Source organism: Lolium rigidum, unplaced genomic scaffold, assembly GCF_022539505.1.
Source record: "Lolium rigidum isolate FL_2022 unplaced genomic scaffold, APGP_CSIRO_Lrig_0.1 contig_37760_1, whole genome shotgun sequence".
NCBI classification, from domain to species: Eukaryota; Viridiplantae; Streptophyta; class Magnoliopsida; order Poales; family Poaceae; genus Lolium; species Lolium rigidum.
Genome location: NW_025900401.1, coordinates 1,710 through 17,792, shown reverse-complemented (window position 1 = coordinate 17,792; position 16,083 = coordinate 1,710). Strand labels below are relative to the sequence as shown.

The 16,083-nt window shown below is 44.4% G+C and overlaps 1 protein-coding gene across 1 annotated transcript; it reads left to right on the top strand.

Annotated features, from left to right (window-relative positions):
• The first annotated feature begins 1,324 nt into the window (after positions 1-1,324).
• LOC124681255 (protein ANTAGONIST OF LIKE HETEROCHROMATIN PROTEIN 1-like) lies at positions 1,325-3,297 on the top strand. The gene has a single exon (XM_047216189.1). The coding sequence runs from the start codon at positions 1,459-1,461 to the stop codon at positions 3,073-3,075; it is 1,617 nt and encodes a 538-aa protein (XP_047072145.1). The 5' UTR covers positions 1,325-1,458; the 3' UTR covers positions 3,076-3,297.
• The last annotated feature ends 12,786 nt before the right edge of the window (positions 3,298-16,083 follow it).

Below are 16,083 nucleotides of genomic sequence, written 5' to 3'. Positions count from 1 at the left end.
AGCAAGCATGGGCAAAGGAAGGATTGGCCCAAAAGAAATTATTTGGAGATGGATCTTATTTAGGATCTACAACATGCTTTCAAGTTTTGTTTCCATCCAAGGGGTATCTCCTTACCCAAGAGGCAAGAGGACGAGAGACTAAAATCCCTGATGTTTTGAATACTCATACCACCGAACTCTTTATTTTTTACGAATAAGGTCCCAATTGACCAAAGGATATCTATGGAAACCATTATTGCTATCCTAGAAGAAATGAGCCATCTGAGAATTTATTATTAGGAAACTTAACAACAAGTAAAAGATGCATCAGAATGCTTGCAAAAGTACTAATCGGGCCCTATATGAAAGTAATTTCCCACGCCAGCCCATATACTTACCATAATCTTATTAGAATTATCATAAATACTACTTCCTCCTTTCATCAAAAAAAGTGTCGACGTTTTATCCAAATTTAGATCTATCTATAAAAAAATGTCTAGATATATTCAAATTTAAATAAAATTTCGACATACTTAGAGCAAGTTCAATAGTATAGCCAGTTGATCGCTATAAGCAATATGCCACATCATTTATAGCCAACATATAGCTAGCATGTACAATAGTTGGCTCTAAGAATTAATTTATCAATATATGGCCCACTATTTAGTCTCACAAAGTGTATCAGGAAGACGCGTCTTAGAAATTTGCATTATTGATACACATTCTTTCTCTTCTTCTCTCACTCTAACTAAGCATATATATTATATTTAAATTTTTATAAGCTTTGCTGATTAGATTTTATTGTACTTGCTCTTAATTTTTATGGATAGAGGTGGTTTATCTTTGCAAAGTTTAATTTGCGTGAAAAAATTATGGGCAAAACGTAACATGGGCGTGTCAGTACTCTCGGGTGGTGCGCCGACATGTCACCTCATTGACCACGCTCGTCCCCATTCCCCACCGCGAGCATCGCCTGAGCAGCGCCGCGCCGTGCCGTGCCGAGGAGAGGTCAGTCCAGTCCACGCGGTGTCGTGCGGATCCAGCCTATCCACCACGCCGCGACCTGCGAAACCGCGTACCCCGCGGCACACATCTCACCGGCTCGCTGTCAGTCTGCTGTGGGCGCCCACCCCCTCCCATACCGCGTCCTCGCCCCGCGCCACCTTCCTGGTTCCTGCTTCCTCCTTCGCCCCAGCAGCAGCAGGCCATGGCCGGTCTCGCTTTCTTCCTTGTCCAAAAAGCAACTCCTCCGCGTTCACACCTCGCCATCGCCATGGTCGCCTCAGCGGATCGCACCGTATTTATACCTGTTCCCCATTTCACACCAAGTCAGAATTCATCGCCTCCAACCACAACTCATCGCCTCATCGGACACCCACCTTGCTTCTCCCGTTTCGTTTCCTCTTCTTCCCTCGGTGACGCACCACCCACCGCGACCCGCGCGCCACCCAGCGAGCGTTACCAGCTACCGTGCGGTATATGAGATCCCCATCCACCGCCCGCCCCACCACCGGACTAGGTGGACCAGCTGGGCTTGCTACCGACGACGACTTCGCCTTCTACTACTCCTTCTTCCAGGACGCCGCCGCCGCCTCCCCGCTCGCGCTCGACGAGACCCTCGCCGCCGCCATGCCTAACACCCGCCGGAGGAAGCGCGGAGCGGACGACGCCGCCGCGCCCAACAGCCAGGACGACGGGCCGGAAAGGAAGCGCTCCATCGCCAAGATAATCACCTCCCTCGCCGCGCTCGACGCCGAGGGCCACGCCGACAGCGCCGGCGCCGCGGACGCCTCCCGCCGCGAGCTCGCGCTGCTCGAGTCCAACGCCGACAGCAAGTCGCAGGCCATGATGGACTACTACGCCAAGATGGAGGGCAGCTTCCACGCCGACGCCGACTCCGAGGCCGCCGCCCGCTCGCGCCTCTCCGCCTCCGCCGCGGCCACCGCGGCCGTCGCCGCCGTCGAGGAGGCCGCCGCGGCCGCCACCGCCACCAACACAACCGCGTCCGCCTCGCCGCCGCGGGCGGGGCACCACCAGCGGCGCCTCTGGGTCAAGGACCGGTCCCAGGCCTGGTGGGACCGCTGCAACAGCCCCGACTTCCCCGAGGCGGAATTCCGCCGCGCCTTCCGGATGGGGCGGGAGACCTTCGACATGATCTGCGACGCGCTGGGCGCCGCCGTCGCCAAGGAGGACACCATGCTCCGCGCCGCCATCCCCGTCCGCCAGCGCGTGGCCGTCTGCATCTGGCGCCTCGCCACGGGCGAGCCGCTCCGGCTCGTCTCCAAGCGCTTCGGCCTCGGCATCTCCACCTGCCACAAGCTCGTGCTCGAGGTCTGCGGCGCCATCAAGTCCGTCCTCATGCCGCGCTTCCTGCAGTGGCCCGACCAGGCCGCCGCGGGCACCTTCAAGGACGGCTTCGAGCGCTCCTTCGGCGTCCCGGGCGTCATCGGCGCCATGTACACCACCCACATCCCCATCATCGCGCCCAAGATATCCGTCGCCGCATACTTCAACCGCCGCCACACGGAGCGCAACCAGAAGACATCCTACTCCATCACGCTCCAGGGCGTGGTCGGCCCCGACCGCGCCTTCACCGACGTCTGCATCGGCTGGCCGGGCTCCATGCCCGACGACCAGGTGCTCGAGAAGTCCATGCTGCACCAGCGCGCCGCCGCCGGGATGATGCACGACGCATGCCTCGTCGGCGGCGCCAGCTACCCGCTCAACGACTGGGTGCTCGTGCCCTACACGCACCAGAACCTCACCTGGACGCAGCACGCATTCAACGAGAAGGTCGGAGACATCCGCAACGTCGCCGTCGACGCATTCGCGCGACTCAAGACGCGATGGGCCTGCCTCCAGAAGCGCACCGAGGTCAAGCTGCAGGACCTCCCCGTCGTCCTCGGCGCATGCTGCGTCCTCCACAACATCTGCGAGATGCGCCGGGAGGAGCTCGAGCCGGAGACGCCATTCCCCCTTGTCGACGACGACACCACGCCGGAGAACCCCGTGCGCTCTGAGACCGCCAAGCAGGCCAGGGACAGCATCGCGCACAACCTCCTGCACCGCGGATTCGCAGGCACCACATTCTTCTGACGGATCACAGCACAGACATCTTCGGTTTTCTCCCGTACAAATCAAATTGAATTAAATTAAACAACTACTTAGCGAATTCTCATTCTTTTAGCTATAGGATAGAAACATTTTGGTAGGATTGCTGCACGACGTTCAGAGGAATGTCCTGTAAACATCCTGTGATAAAATTGGGCAGGAACTGTTTGTTTAATCTTTGAAGATATATACATTTTAATTTACACACGGGAATATACAAATATTGAATTGTTTTAATTGAAGAACATTGCCGGCTCGTTCAGTCCCTCTGCACTGTGCTGCGTGTCGTTCTCTGTTACCGACGTGAGCTAGCACCCATCTATTGTTACTGTACTTGATTGCCTGCAATCTGCAACTGTTTGAGTGTACGCCTTGTCTCTCAGATCAAATGAACAATCCCGTTATCTCTAAAACATCATTCGACGCTCTTTGGGATAATCTGTTGGAGCGATGCCGGTCGACTATATCCTCTCAGTCTTTGCTTAAACATTTAGCTCGATGCGTCGATTCTGCATGATTTAAACTTATCAAGATGGTGTAATCCTAGCAGGTTCGTGCCTTCACATTTCCTTGTTTCAACAAAGTGCATTCGATGGTTTGTACTGCCACCGACGAGGAAAGGGAAAAGTTCAGGCAACCCCGCCATTCTTCTTCCTGGCAAACAAAGTTTGGTGGGCCTGGCTCACTGGTTGGCAGCCCGTGCGAGCATATTGCCGGTCTTTCATCTTTTTTGCATATAAGCCCGGCCTAGCGCATTAAAAAGGCCTGTATGCATTACTGGATTCCCTGTGTCCATCATGCAGGCCATTTTCGGGAGGTGGCAATTTGGCTCATAGGAGCAAATGCTCTCATTATATAAAATAATTAAAAAACAATTTTAAGAATGTAAAAAAATTCTGATAGAAATATTTTGGTGTACATCGTGACATTCTATGTTAGTGCACAAATTTTCGCGGAGAAACAACATTTTATATGGCGTGTACAAAAAAGACAAAAAAAAATCCTGTACGTAGTCGTGTTATAGCATCAAAACTTGTCTTTTTTACAGGAGCCACAATTGTTTTTAGATTTTTTTGAAAACTTGTGTACCAACATAAAATGTCTAGATGTACATGTAAGAATTTAGTTTAGAATTTTTTGACACTTTGAAATGTGCATTCACATAATGGGAGCATATGCTCCTATGAGCCAAAGTGCATTTCCCGCCATTTTCGCAGATTCAATGGGAACAAATTCATGAAAACAATATATATTTGTTGAGTACCACTAGCTAAAGACCGATCTTCGTAAAGGGAAGGGTCGTCCCACGCGTCACACTACAGATCAACACGTGGCAGTCCAGGCGAAGGGAGCACTACTTCGGCACCATAGACTAGGAAGAACGGAGTTTCTTCCGTTGATGCGTTTGATGTTGTCCGTAAGCCCCATAACACGGAGGGTAACTCGTCGACCCAAGCGTGTCTTGCTTTTTCGAGTGGTGCCAACGACATTTCTTGATGCCATTGCATATGAGGTTGTTTGCTTTTTTTGACTTGGCCGTTGGTTTGTGGATGTGCGACAAACGCAAACTGCAGCTTAATGCCTACACCTTCACAATAATCCTTAAACTCTCGGAAGGTGAAGTTGCTGCCATTATCCGTGACTATGCTGTTAGGGACGCCGAAACGAAAAACTATACTTTTGATGAAGTTTACCATTGATGTTGCATCTGCCGAAGTTACTAGTATTGCTTTAATTCACTTGTTGAATCTGTCGACTGCTACAAGAAGATAAACGTGTCCTCCTGGCCAAGATTTATGTAATTTTCCCACCATATCTAGTTCCCATTGAGCAAAAGGCCACGCCAAATGTATTGGTATTAATTCTGCTGCTGGAGAGTGAGATTTAGATGCAAATCTTTGGCAGGCTTCACAAGGGCGCACGATTTTCTTCGCATCCTTTATGGCTGAAAACCAGTAAAATCCAGCTCGAAAAGTTTTGACTGCTATTGCTCGACTGCTTGCGTGATGGCCACATATCCCTTCATGTATGTCCTTGATACGTCTCAAATGTATCTATAATTTTTGATGCTCCATGCTTGTTTTACACCAATTCATATGTGTTTTGTTTACACTTCGTTGCATTTTTACATGATTTTCGGCACTAACCCATTAACAAGATGCCATAGTGCCTGTTCCTTGTTTTCTGCTGTTTTTGTATTTTAGGAAAGTTGTACAGGAAATATTCTCGGAATTTGACGAAACAAAAGCCGAAGTCAATATTTTACCGAAACGAAGACGAAGTCCGGAGGGAGGACGAAGAGGCGCACTAGGGCGCCCAGACCACCCCTAGGTGTTGCCTGGAGCTAGCCCGCGCCTAGGGTAGGTGTGGGGCCCACAGGCACCCCACCAACGGCGCCAATTGACGAGGGATTAACTCGTCAATGTCTACATATTGTAGACTTAGGGTTTCAACAGAACAAAGGTGCTCAACTCAAAATTATGGTGGCTAGGGTTACAATGATTTCGGTCTCTTCTTCCTCCCTCGGCTTCCCCTTTGTATAGGAGGCGAAGCCGAGGCTTTCCGTGTCATACAAGATACAAACAGTGGAGCCGCATTGGGATTTTCCTATATTGATACAAATTTCCTATTACAACTCTACTTTCCTAACCCGAAAGCCTTCAACCTTCTGGGCCTCTAAAGTTTTGAGTCCATGGGCTTCATACTTTCCTATAGACTCAGGGTACTTATTTGTCATGCCTGTTAGGCATACCTATGTCACCTACATCTTCCACGCTAATGGAATCTATTCACACATGAAAGGAGAATAGCATAACAATATCATAATAACAAAGTAAATGGAGTTCATCTTGATATTACCGTAGCAAGCCACAATAGTTGAAGATCAAATCAAATACAAACTAGGATGGAATAGAGGTTTCAAGCCATAATCTTACAAGTATGAATCTCTCTCAGTACAAGTGGTGTAGTGGATGAGGTGGTGATCTTGGCGATATTGATCGTCGGTAGAGTCGAGGATGGTCTTCTCCTTCTTCAGATCTGATCTCTTATGTTCTGGTGCACTGGTGGCTGTCATCTTGTGTTTTTTCGTCGATATCCCTTTACAGAAAGGGTTTGGTTTGATAAGGCGAAGGCGGCGTCAGTCAGTACGGACGGACGGTACGGGCAAGCCCCGCCCGTACCGATGCCCGTTAAAGCCCCTGTGTCGCTAGGATAGATTTGGCCTCAAAATGAAATATCTTTATTTTGTTGCAATTATCCCATAAATGTCCTTGGATCCTCCAGATATGATGGTTTCCTGAAATACATAATTAAGAACAAGGTTTCCCTTGGATCGCGATATTAACGTGAGTTGAAACACAAAGTCCAACGAAAACCCAATAAAACCAATAGATAGGTGATGGAAAATCCGTAGTAAAATGCATTGAAATTTGGAGCTATCAACATCCCCAAGGTTAGCTGTTACTCGCCCTCGAGTGACAAAGTGATAAAAGAGTAATAGCGAGAAATAAAGCTTGAGTAGAAGAGCTCACAAGTTCGAAGCAATATTAAATTCATCTTGAAAACCTTGCAACTTCAAACGATCATAAGATATTCAAATGGTTGCACCTAATGTCGCGTCCTAGCCACATATAGCTCATCAATCAAAATAAATATTTAAACCTATAGAAAGTGTCAAGAGTTTGACTAGGATCGCCAATGCATTGCTTTAGTGCCTCTCTTATTATTGAGAGTAAAATTGGAATTTTAAGAATCCTTTGATCAAATTAAGGATGCACATGTATAAGTCAAAAGAGAATTAATCTTAGAGAACATCATGGGGTGGCCCTCCAACTAATGGGAATCCCTCTGGGAGGGCTCCATTAAGGTGGGCTGCATCTTTTATTAATAAATAAATATATATTTAATATTAATGAATTAACATATAATACATATTATTTAACTCCCGATGATCCGAGACACCCGTCATATGTCGTATCACTCTGAACATCCTTCGAATTCTCCTGGAACCCTTTTCGGTTCTCTCTTCTCTATTCTCCGGTATTTCGAGTTAATCCAAAACTATCTTAAGTTTCATACCATTAAGTGTGTTTCCCTACGGTTCGAGAATGACAAAGACATGATCGAGACATCTCTCCGATCAATGATCACCAGGGTGTTCTGGAGAACAATAGCAATCCCTATGCATTCTACGAAGATGGGATCATCGTTTGGACCACTACGTTGTATCTGATTCCCCTTGTTGCTTTGATATCGGCTCTCGTACGAGACTTGATCGTCGATATCATAATACCTAGTCCGGTCTCGTTATCAAAAAGGCAATTCAACTCGTTTCGTTAGGTTCCATCCTCATGACCTAGTCATGTGTAGCAACTTGGATGTAATCTCACCGAGTGGGCCCATTGTATGTTCTGGCACACGGATGGACAAATCTCGCTATTGACTCATAGCCTCAACCCATCCCATTGGATAACCAACTACACCTTTATGATCACCCTATTACGGTGTGACAGTTGATGCAGTTAAAGCGGCCTCCAGTGATAGTGATTACATATGATCTCACGGTATAAGGATTAGGTTACTACGCTTTCATAACCATCTTAACGTTGAACTTGATGTGAATTTGATCGCATTACAATGCTTATATTTGGGAATGTTCATCATATCATTCACTTAATGATATGACTCCATTGTCAATGACTTGTGTGTCCATGGTCAGGAAACCTCGATCATCGATTGACCTCAATGAACTAGTTTGTGAATGTTCACTTGGTACCCTGGTTTGTTTACAATACCACATGTGTATTAATGTTTTCGATTAATACAATTATAACATGACACAAAACTATTATGAACTATTGATATATAATAATAAACACATCCTCATCTTGCGGCATGTAAGAATCTTTGATACGTCCAAAACGTATCTACTTTCCCGAACACTTTTGCTATTGTTTTGCCTCTAATTTGTGTATTTTGGATACAACTAACACAAACAAACGCTGTTTTCAGCAGAATTGCCCTGATGTCTTATTTTTGTGCAGAAAATCAACTTTCAGGAAAATCCCCGGAAATAATTGCAATGGGCCTATTTTCATAGAAAACTTACGGAGCCAGAAGACGAGACGAAGGGGGGGCATGAGGGGCGCCCACCATATGGCGACGCGGTGGGCCCCTGGGCCGCGCCGCCCTATGGTGACGCCGCCTCGGCCTGCCCCCGACGCTCCCCTCTGGACTACTTAAAGCCCTTGACCTAAAAACGCACGGGGGTTTGACCAATTTGCCAGAAGACATCCAGAACTCCGCCGCCATCGCGAAACCCAATCTCGGGATCAGAAACTCTGTTCTGGCACCCTGCCGGGACGGGGGATTGGAGGAGATCATCGCCATCATCACCACCGACGCCTCTCCATCGACCATCCATGTTTCCCCCATCTATGTGTGAGTAAATCCCTCGCTGTAGGCTGAAGGGGATGGTAGGGATTGGATGAGATTGTTCATGTAATAGCCATAAGATTGTTAGGGCATAGTGCCTAGTATCCGTTGTTGGTACTTTTATGATATTGTTGCAACTTGTTATGCGTAATGCTTGTCACTAGGGCCCGAGTGCCATGATTTCGGATCTGAACATGTTATTGATTCATGATGATATTCATTGTTTTATGATCTTACCTGCAAGTTGTATACACATATTGCTGTTCGGAACCCGAGGCCCCAAAGTGACGAAATTGGGACAACCGGAGGAAGGTCTGTGATATGAGGATCACATGTGTTCACGGAGTGTTAATGCTTTGCTCCGGTACTCTATTAAAAGGAGTACCTTAATTACCAGTAGTTTCCCTAGAGGCCGTGGCTGCCACCGGCTGGTAGGAAAAAACATGTTGTGCAAGTTTCTCATTGCGAGCACGTACGACTATATACAGAACACATGCCTATGGTTATTTAGTACTTGGATACTGTTTTATTATTATCTGCAAATGCCTTGCCTTGATTATTACATGAGTTATCTTATCCATGCAGCGCCCGTTCATCCATCCCTATGCCTACAGTATTTTAATCATGCTGCTTATATTTCACTACTGCTACTGCTATAAAATTGTTGCTACCGATAAATTATTGCGAGCAAGTCTGTTTCCAGGTGCAGCTGAATTGACAACTCCACTGTTAAGGCTTACAAATATTCTTTGGCTCCCCTTGTGTCGAATCAATAAATTGGGTATTACTTCCCTCGAAGACTTTGCGATCCCCTATACTTGTGGGTCATCAAGAGTATTTTCTGGCGCCGTTGCCGGGGAGCATAGCTTTATTTGCAAGTTCACCTGAATTGATATTGTTCGCTGCAAATCCTCCATCATGGGTAAACCTCGCGATGCTAAAGTTGCCATATTACCATCCACTACAATAAAAGGTACAACTCTGAGTACCTCTGATGCTCTTGATTCACCATCTGTGATAAGTCAACTTGTTTCACCACCACAAGCTTCACATACTGGTACTTCTGCTGAATCTGAAAATTCCTATTATAATCTTGATGATGCTTCTATTGTTCTTGATGATAATGGTTCATTAGGTTCTTTTCTAGATGCTACAATTGCCAGGTCTAGACAAATTGAAAATACTGTTACACCTGATAATTCACCTGAGTCTGTTGAACACTCTAGTGATGATCTTGATGAAGATTATGTGGAACTTGATGGTGATTTTATTGATAAATGTAATGCTACTACTGATGCAAGTAACATTAAAAGGCTTCTTGCACAACGTGTTGTTAGATATAAACTGTCCCCTGATCCTAAATTTGCCACATCTCCTATAAACATTAAGGATAAGGATTATGATTTTCTCTTGATTTATCTCATATATCTATTGTTGAGAAAATACCTTTTTGTGGTACTGAAAAAGAAAGTGTTGTAGAGCACATGATTGAGCTTTCTACTTTGAGTAGCTTGTTTTCTGATGATACCAAGAAGCGTACTTATTTTGTTGCTAAATTTTTTCCTTTCTCATTAAAGGATGATGCTAAAACTTGGTATAATAGTTTGCCTCCTGATTCTATTGATAGTCCAAATGGTTTGCTTGATGTTTTCTTTCGAAAATATTTTCCTGCTAGTGCTCAACATATTGCCTTGCAGAAAATTTATAGTTTTGACCAGGAAGATGGAGAGAAATTTCCTGAAGCTTGGGCAAGGTTTTGCTTTCTTCTTAGAGCTCGGCCTGGACATGATTTGGAAAAGCATGACTTACTTGATATATTTTATAGTGGACTAACCATTGAGTCTAGGGCATACCTGGATAGTTGTGCTGGTTGTGTTTTCAGGAAAAGAACTCCAGACGAAGCTGAAGAATTATTGGCTAGAATAGGCAAAAATCATGATGATTGGACTACACCTGAACCAACCCCAACACCAATATTGAAGAAGAGGGGTATGATTAAATTAAATGATGAAGATATGAGGGAAGCCAAGAAATCTCTTAAAGAGAAATTTATTAAATCTGAAGATGTGAAGAATTTACCCCCCATAGAAGATTTATGTAAGATAACTCCCCCTTCATCCACGATGAGGTACATTCTCTTCAACGCTTTGATAAAGAAGATATTCCTTACTCAAAACCTCCTGATCAATGTTTAGATGAGTTTGATAATTATGTTGTTAAGCAAGATAATTTTAATATGAGAGTAGAGAATCATCTAATGGAAAATTCTCAAGCTATTAGTAAATTGCATGATATTGTGGAGAGAACCTCCAATGATGTTAAGATGCTTGTTAAACATTTTCATATGGTTCAAACTCAAATTGATCAACTCACTAAAGTGCAAAATGACTTGTTAAAAAATGCTTCTAAAGAAAAACATTCTTATGAAGTAACAACTAGAGGTGGTGTTTCTACTCAGGATCCTCTATATCCTGAGGGGCATCCCAAAAGAGTTGAACAAGATTCTCAACGAACTAAAGAAATTAGCGCTCCTTCTAAGAAAAAGAAGAAGAAACATAAAACTGTTGTAGAATCCTCTGAGCCTGTTAATGATCCTAATAGTATTTCTATTTCTGATGCTGAAACTGAAAGTGGTAATGAACATGATAAAGATAATGATAAGAATGATGTTTCTGATAAAGAAGAGGTTGAAGATGAACCTGAAAAGCATGTTAAAAATAAAAAGTACACTAAAGAAGATTTTATTGCTAAGAAAATGGTAATGAGAGAGAACCTTGGGTTCAAAAGCAAATGCCTTTTCCTGCAAAGAAACTAAAATCAAAGGAGGAAGAACACTATAATAAATTTTGTGATTGGATGAAACCTTTGTTCTTGCAAATCCCTTTGACTGATGCTATTAAATTGCCTCCTTATTCGAAGTATATGAAAGATATTGTCTCTAACAAAAGGAAAATTCCTAATGAGGAGATTTCCACTATGCTTGCTAATTACTCTTTCAATGGCAAGGTTCCAAAGAAGCTGGGAGACCCAGGTATACCGACTATACCTTGTTCCATCAAGAATAATTATGTTAGAACTGCTCTATGTGATTTGGGAGCAGGAGTTAGTGTTATGCCTTTTTCTCTTTACAAGAGAGTTTATTTAGATAAGTTGATACCAACTGATATATCTTTGCAAATGGCTGATAAATCTATTGATGTTCCTGTTGGTATATGTGAGGATGTTCCTGTTCAAGTTGCTAATAATTGCTTAATATTAACTGATTTTGTTGTGTTGGAAATGCCTGAAGATGATAATATGTCTATTATTCTTGGAAGACCTTTTTTTCTTAACACTGCAGGGGCTGTTATTGATTGCAATAAAGGAAAAGTTACTTTCAATGTTGATGACAAGTAGCATACTGTTTATTTTCCCAAGAGGATTGATAAAGTATATGGAGTTAATACAATTTCTAATTTGAGAACTATCAAAGTAGGAGTTATTGATTGTCCTATATATGAGCCTAAACAAGGATATCAAAATATTATGATTGGATCCGTATCAATACAATACAATATAAGGTAACATGATTGATTTGAGGTTTATTTCTTCTTATGTCATGTAAAAATTATTTGGTGGCAAGACTTGATCAACCTTGTTAACAAGTACATTTCATATACATAGAAGAGCTAAACAACATTTCTTTCTTTCTCCACACTTGTTTACTTGCTGTAGTACTACTTGTTTTGCAAGATGCTTTAGTTGTTTAGAAGTTTGGAAATCTTTTTCTGTCCTGAAATAGCTATTTTAACACCCAGAAATGTGCATTTTTCGAAGTTTTCAAAAAATTACAAAAATTATATCACTGGTCCTATTTTTCAAAATGCAACCTGGGAGTGCCTGGGGCTGACCAGTGGGGCACCCCAGGGCTGCCCCCCATGAGCCGGCGCGGCCAAGGAGGGGGGCGCGCCACCCTGTGGTGAGGGCCCCACCTGGCCCTCCACTCACTCATCCACCTACCACTCCACTCTCTTTCACGGGAAAATACACCACCATTGTTCAAACCCGAGCTTCTTGCTGTTCTTGCTCGAGATTTTTCGATCTCCTTGCTCAGCCCATCTCTGCTGCTGAGATTTGGAGCATTTGCTCTCCGGTATGTGACTCCTCCGATTATCCAAATAGAATTTTGTTTAGTTGAGTATATCTTGAGTATTTTGCTGCTGTAGGTGACATGTAAAGTGAGCTTGCATGCTTGTTCTAAGTTGTAAAAATTAGTTTTGATGCATGTTTGTGCAGTGACCCAGCATACCACTGCATGTTGTAGTATACAAGTCGTTGATATGATCTTTGTGAAGGGACTTCTTCACAAATTTCCATATCCGTCAGAGTGTTACAACAGAAACATTGCAGGTCATAACACTCCATATATTATTACAAACATTGTCTTAACAAGTTGGTATTCTCACAGGTCCTATGAGAACACCCTAAGATACTACTTAAGTACGATTACAACTTATAACCATACATAAAAGAGGTCAACAACTTATTTAGGTAAGTTCTACGTTGCTCGGCTCTATGATGCTAGGGTATATCACTACTCCTCCACCTCCATGTCATCGGGTCCGTAGACTATCCCATAGTCTACTCCTTCCACTCCGCCGGTAAGATCGGGTTCCTCGTAGACCAGCTCGTAACTTCCTTCTGGTGCTCCATTGTTGATGGCCTCCACTTCCGGATCACAGTCTAGCAAGGGTGTCGAAAGAAAGTGAGTACAGAGGTACTCAGCAAGTTCTAAAAGGGTAAAAGGTGTTTGATGCACTAGCTACGACCATTGATCAGGAAATCACAGGTCAATGCATGTTTTGAAATCATTTCTTCAAAAGGTTGCTTTTATTATGAAAACTATGCCCGTCAGTCTTCACGGAGTTGACCGAACTTCATGGAGTTCCTTTCCTGCCGCGTTCGCAGCTTCCTTCCCGAACAAGGAGTGACAGACCACAATTTGATACACTCTGCAGAGGTGCGTTACTTTTCCCACAAGAGATCCCACCCTTTTTGCCATCCGCGAGGACTTGCCCCCGTTCACACTTCCTTTGGTGTGAGGCCGGTATAAAGATCCAAGCCCACACCGCCTTCTCCGCGACCGCAAACCCACCCTTTTGTCCGACCGTACACCCCCGGTAGACTTCTCCCGATAATACGGCTTTACTCACGGTGTACTCCGGACAATCCATCATAGACCGTAGAGCTAACATCACTAATGGATGGGGATTTAAAAGGCTATCCCAACCTACGGCAGTGCCTCCAACACCCCGCACCTCTACCAGTCCGTTGGCGTGCAGAAGGGAAAAGATACGGCTGGCTTCACTAGAGCCATTATAGATCTCATGGTTAACGCGGTTTGTACGGCGCTAGAATCACTGGACGGCATTGGTGGTTAATCCTAGGTTAATATAACCCATGCAATGGAACCTCCACCATATCAACACATACCATGGTTCCATTGCCAGCCACATAGTCATATTCATAGTTGGAAAGTAACATTTTATTTGCGATGCAGGAATGATAAGTATATAGCTTTGAATTAAAGTAATAGAAAATACTCAAGTTGGTATGAGCAAGGGTGAACTTGCCTGTGGACTGCGAGATAGTGCAGTTCAATGCAGTTGATGGAAACTGGACCTCGGGTTCTGTAAGAAGCATCATTGTCCGGTAAGGACAATGTTATAAAAATCCAAATAATGCAGTCATGTATGTATTATTTTATGTGGAATCCCTTTACCCCAATGAGTTATTACAATTTAGGGTTGAGTTAAGATTTATGCCTTTGGCAGTAACTTGCAATTGCTTTAATGTGTAAACCACTTTAATTCTCATAAAGTAAAATAATTCAAAGTAAAACTACTTTACTTGGTGATTCATTATTCATTCCAAAAATGAGTTGAAATAATAGAGTTGTCTCTATATTTTTGGAATAAATTGGGAATAAAGTATTTTTCTTTGAAAAATACCTTTCTCAATAGAAATGACTTGGAATAATAGAATTTCATTTTGAAATGTTTGAAAATAAGTATTTGAACTTATTTGAGATTTTTCCTTGATTTTTAAATACAAGGAAATAATAGTTTGAAATTCCAAGTTTTTATTTTAAATTCATCAAATTCATAAATTTGAATTTGTTTCTTAAATTCTATTTCATATTTTATTCTAGTTAAGAATAATTTTTCATTCACAAATCCAATTTTTAATGGATTTTTAGAGTTGTATTTTATTTACTAAAAATTGTGAAATTCTGGCCTTTTTCTTATTTGTAAAATGACCAGAATACCCCTGGCCCCTATTGGGCCAGCCCATTAACCTAAGCCCATGGGACAGCCCACTAAGGCGTGCCCCATAGCGGTTCGGTGGCGCCGAAGCGGCCCACCTCGCTCACTTACGCGTCTCTCTCACTCGCTCGCCCTAACCCTAATCTCTGGCGACTCCCGTGGCGATGGCGTCACCGCCATGGCCGCCGCCGTGCTCCGGCCATCTCCGTGCTCCCCTTGCTTAGCCACCTACCAGATCCGGACCGCCGCGAGACGATCTATCGATCTGTCCGCGTGGTTTCTCCGATTACCTCCTCTCTGGATCCACTGGAGAATCGCCTCGGCGATTTGGTGGTCTCCGGTGAACTCTTGTCCTCGTCGTCGACGTGCGTGCCCCTTGAGACCGACCTGGCGCAGGTGCTGCTCACAGTACCTGTGCCGTCGTCTCCGTGTCGTGCTGCTGTGGTGGTGTTCGTGCTCGTCGGCGTAACGCCGGTGTCTACCCTGGGTCTTGCAGCTGCTATGGCCGCCTCGCCATGCCATAGCCTCTGCCACCAGGCGCATGTAAGTGATCTGCTCCTTCTCCTTCTCTTCTCCATGCATGTGCGCCTCCCAAGCTAGTGTGCTTCTTCTTCCTCCTGTTCTCATGCTCTCTGGTGATCCTGTGATCATACAGAGCCTTGCAATTGCTGCCTAAGCTACCTGTGCTTCCATTTTCTGCAAGCTATGGCCAATCTACCAATTTCTGGTACTGGCAAGTGCTACCTTGCTTGCTGTACATGCCATTTGTTGATTGCCTACTGCTCCTAGCATTCTCTGATCTTTCTATGCTATCCTGTACTTGCTTACAAGCTTGCTATACCATGCTGTTCATGCTTATGGGCTTGCTATGCTTACTGGCAATCTACACTTGCTTGTTTAGGTGTACTGCTGTGCATCAGTGACACTTGTGAGTGCCAGTGGTGCCTGTGAGGTGCTTCTATGCTTTCTGTGTAAGCCAATGATCCATTTCTTGTTGGCTAGCTTATCTGTGTGGCTTGACTTGGTTCAATTGATCCATTTGATCAATTAAATGCCAGTGCTTGGTTGCTGATTCATCCTGTGGCTAAGTGAATCATTTTCCTTGTTGATGCTGATGCTCAAGCATCACTATGCTTACTGTATACATGTGCTGTTGCTTATCCTAGCTCACTGGACTTGATCCAGTGGCTATGTTGCAGTGACTTGTGCTGTGTTGCCTCACAGTGTGCTACTGTCAATAAATAGCATGGAT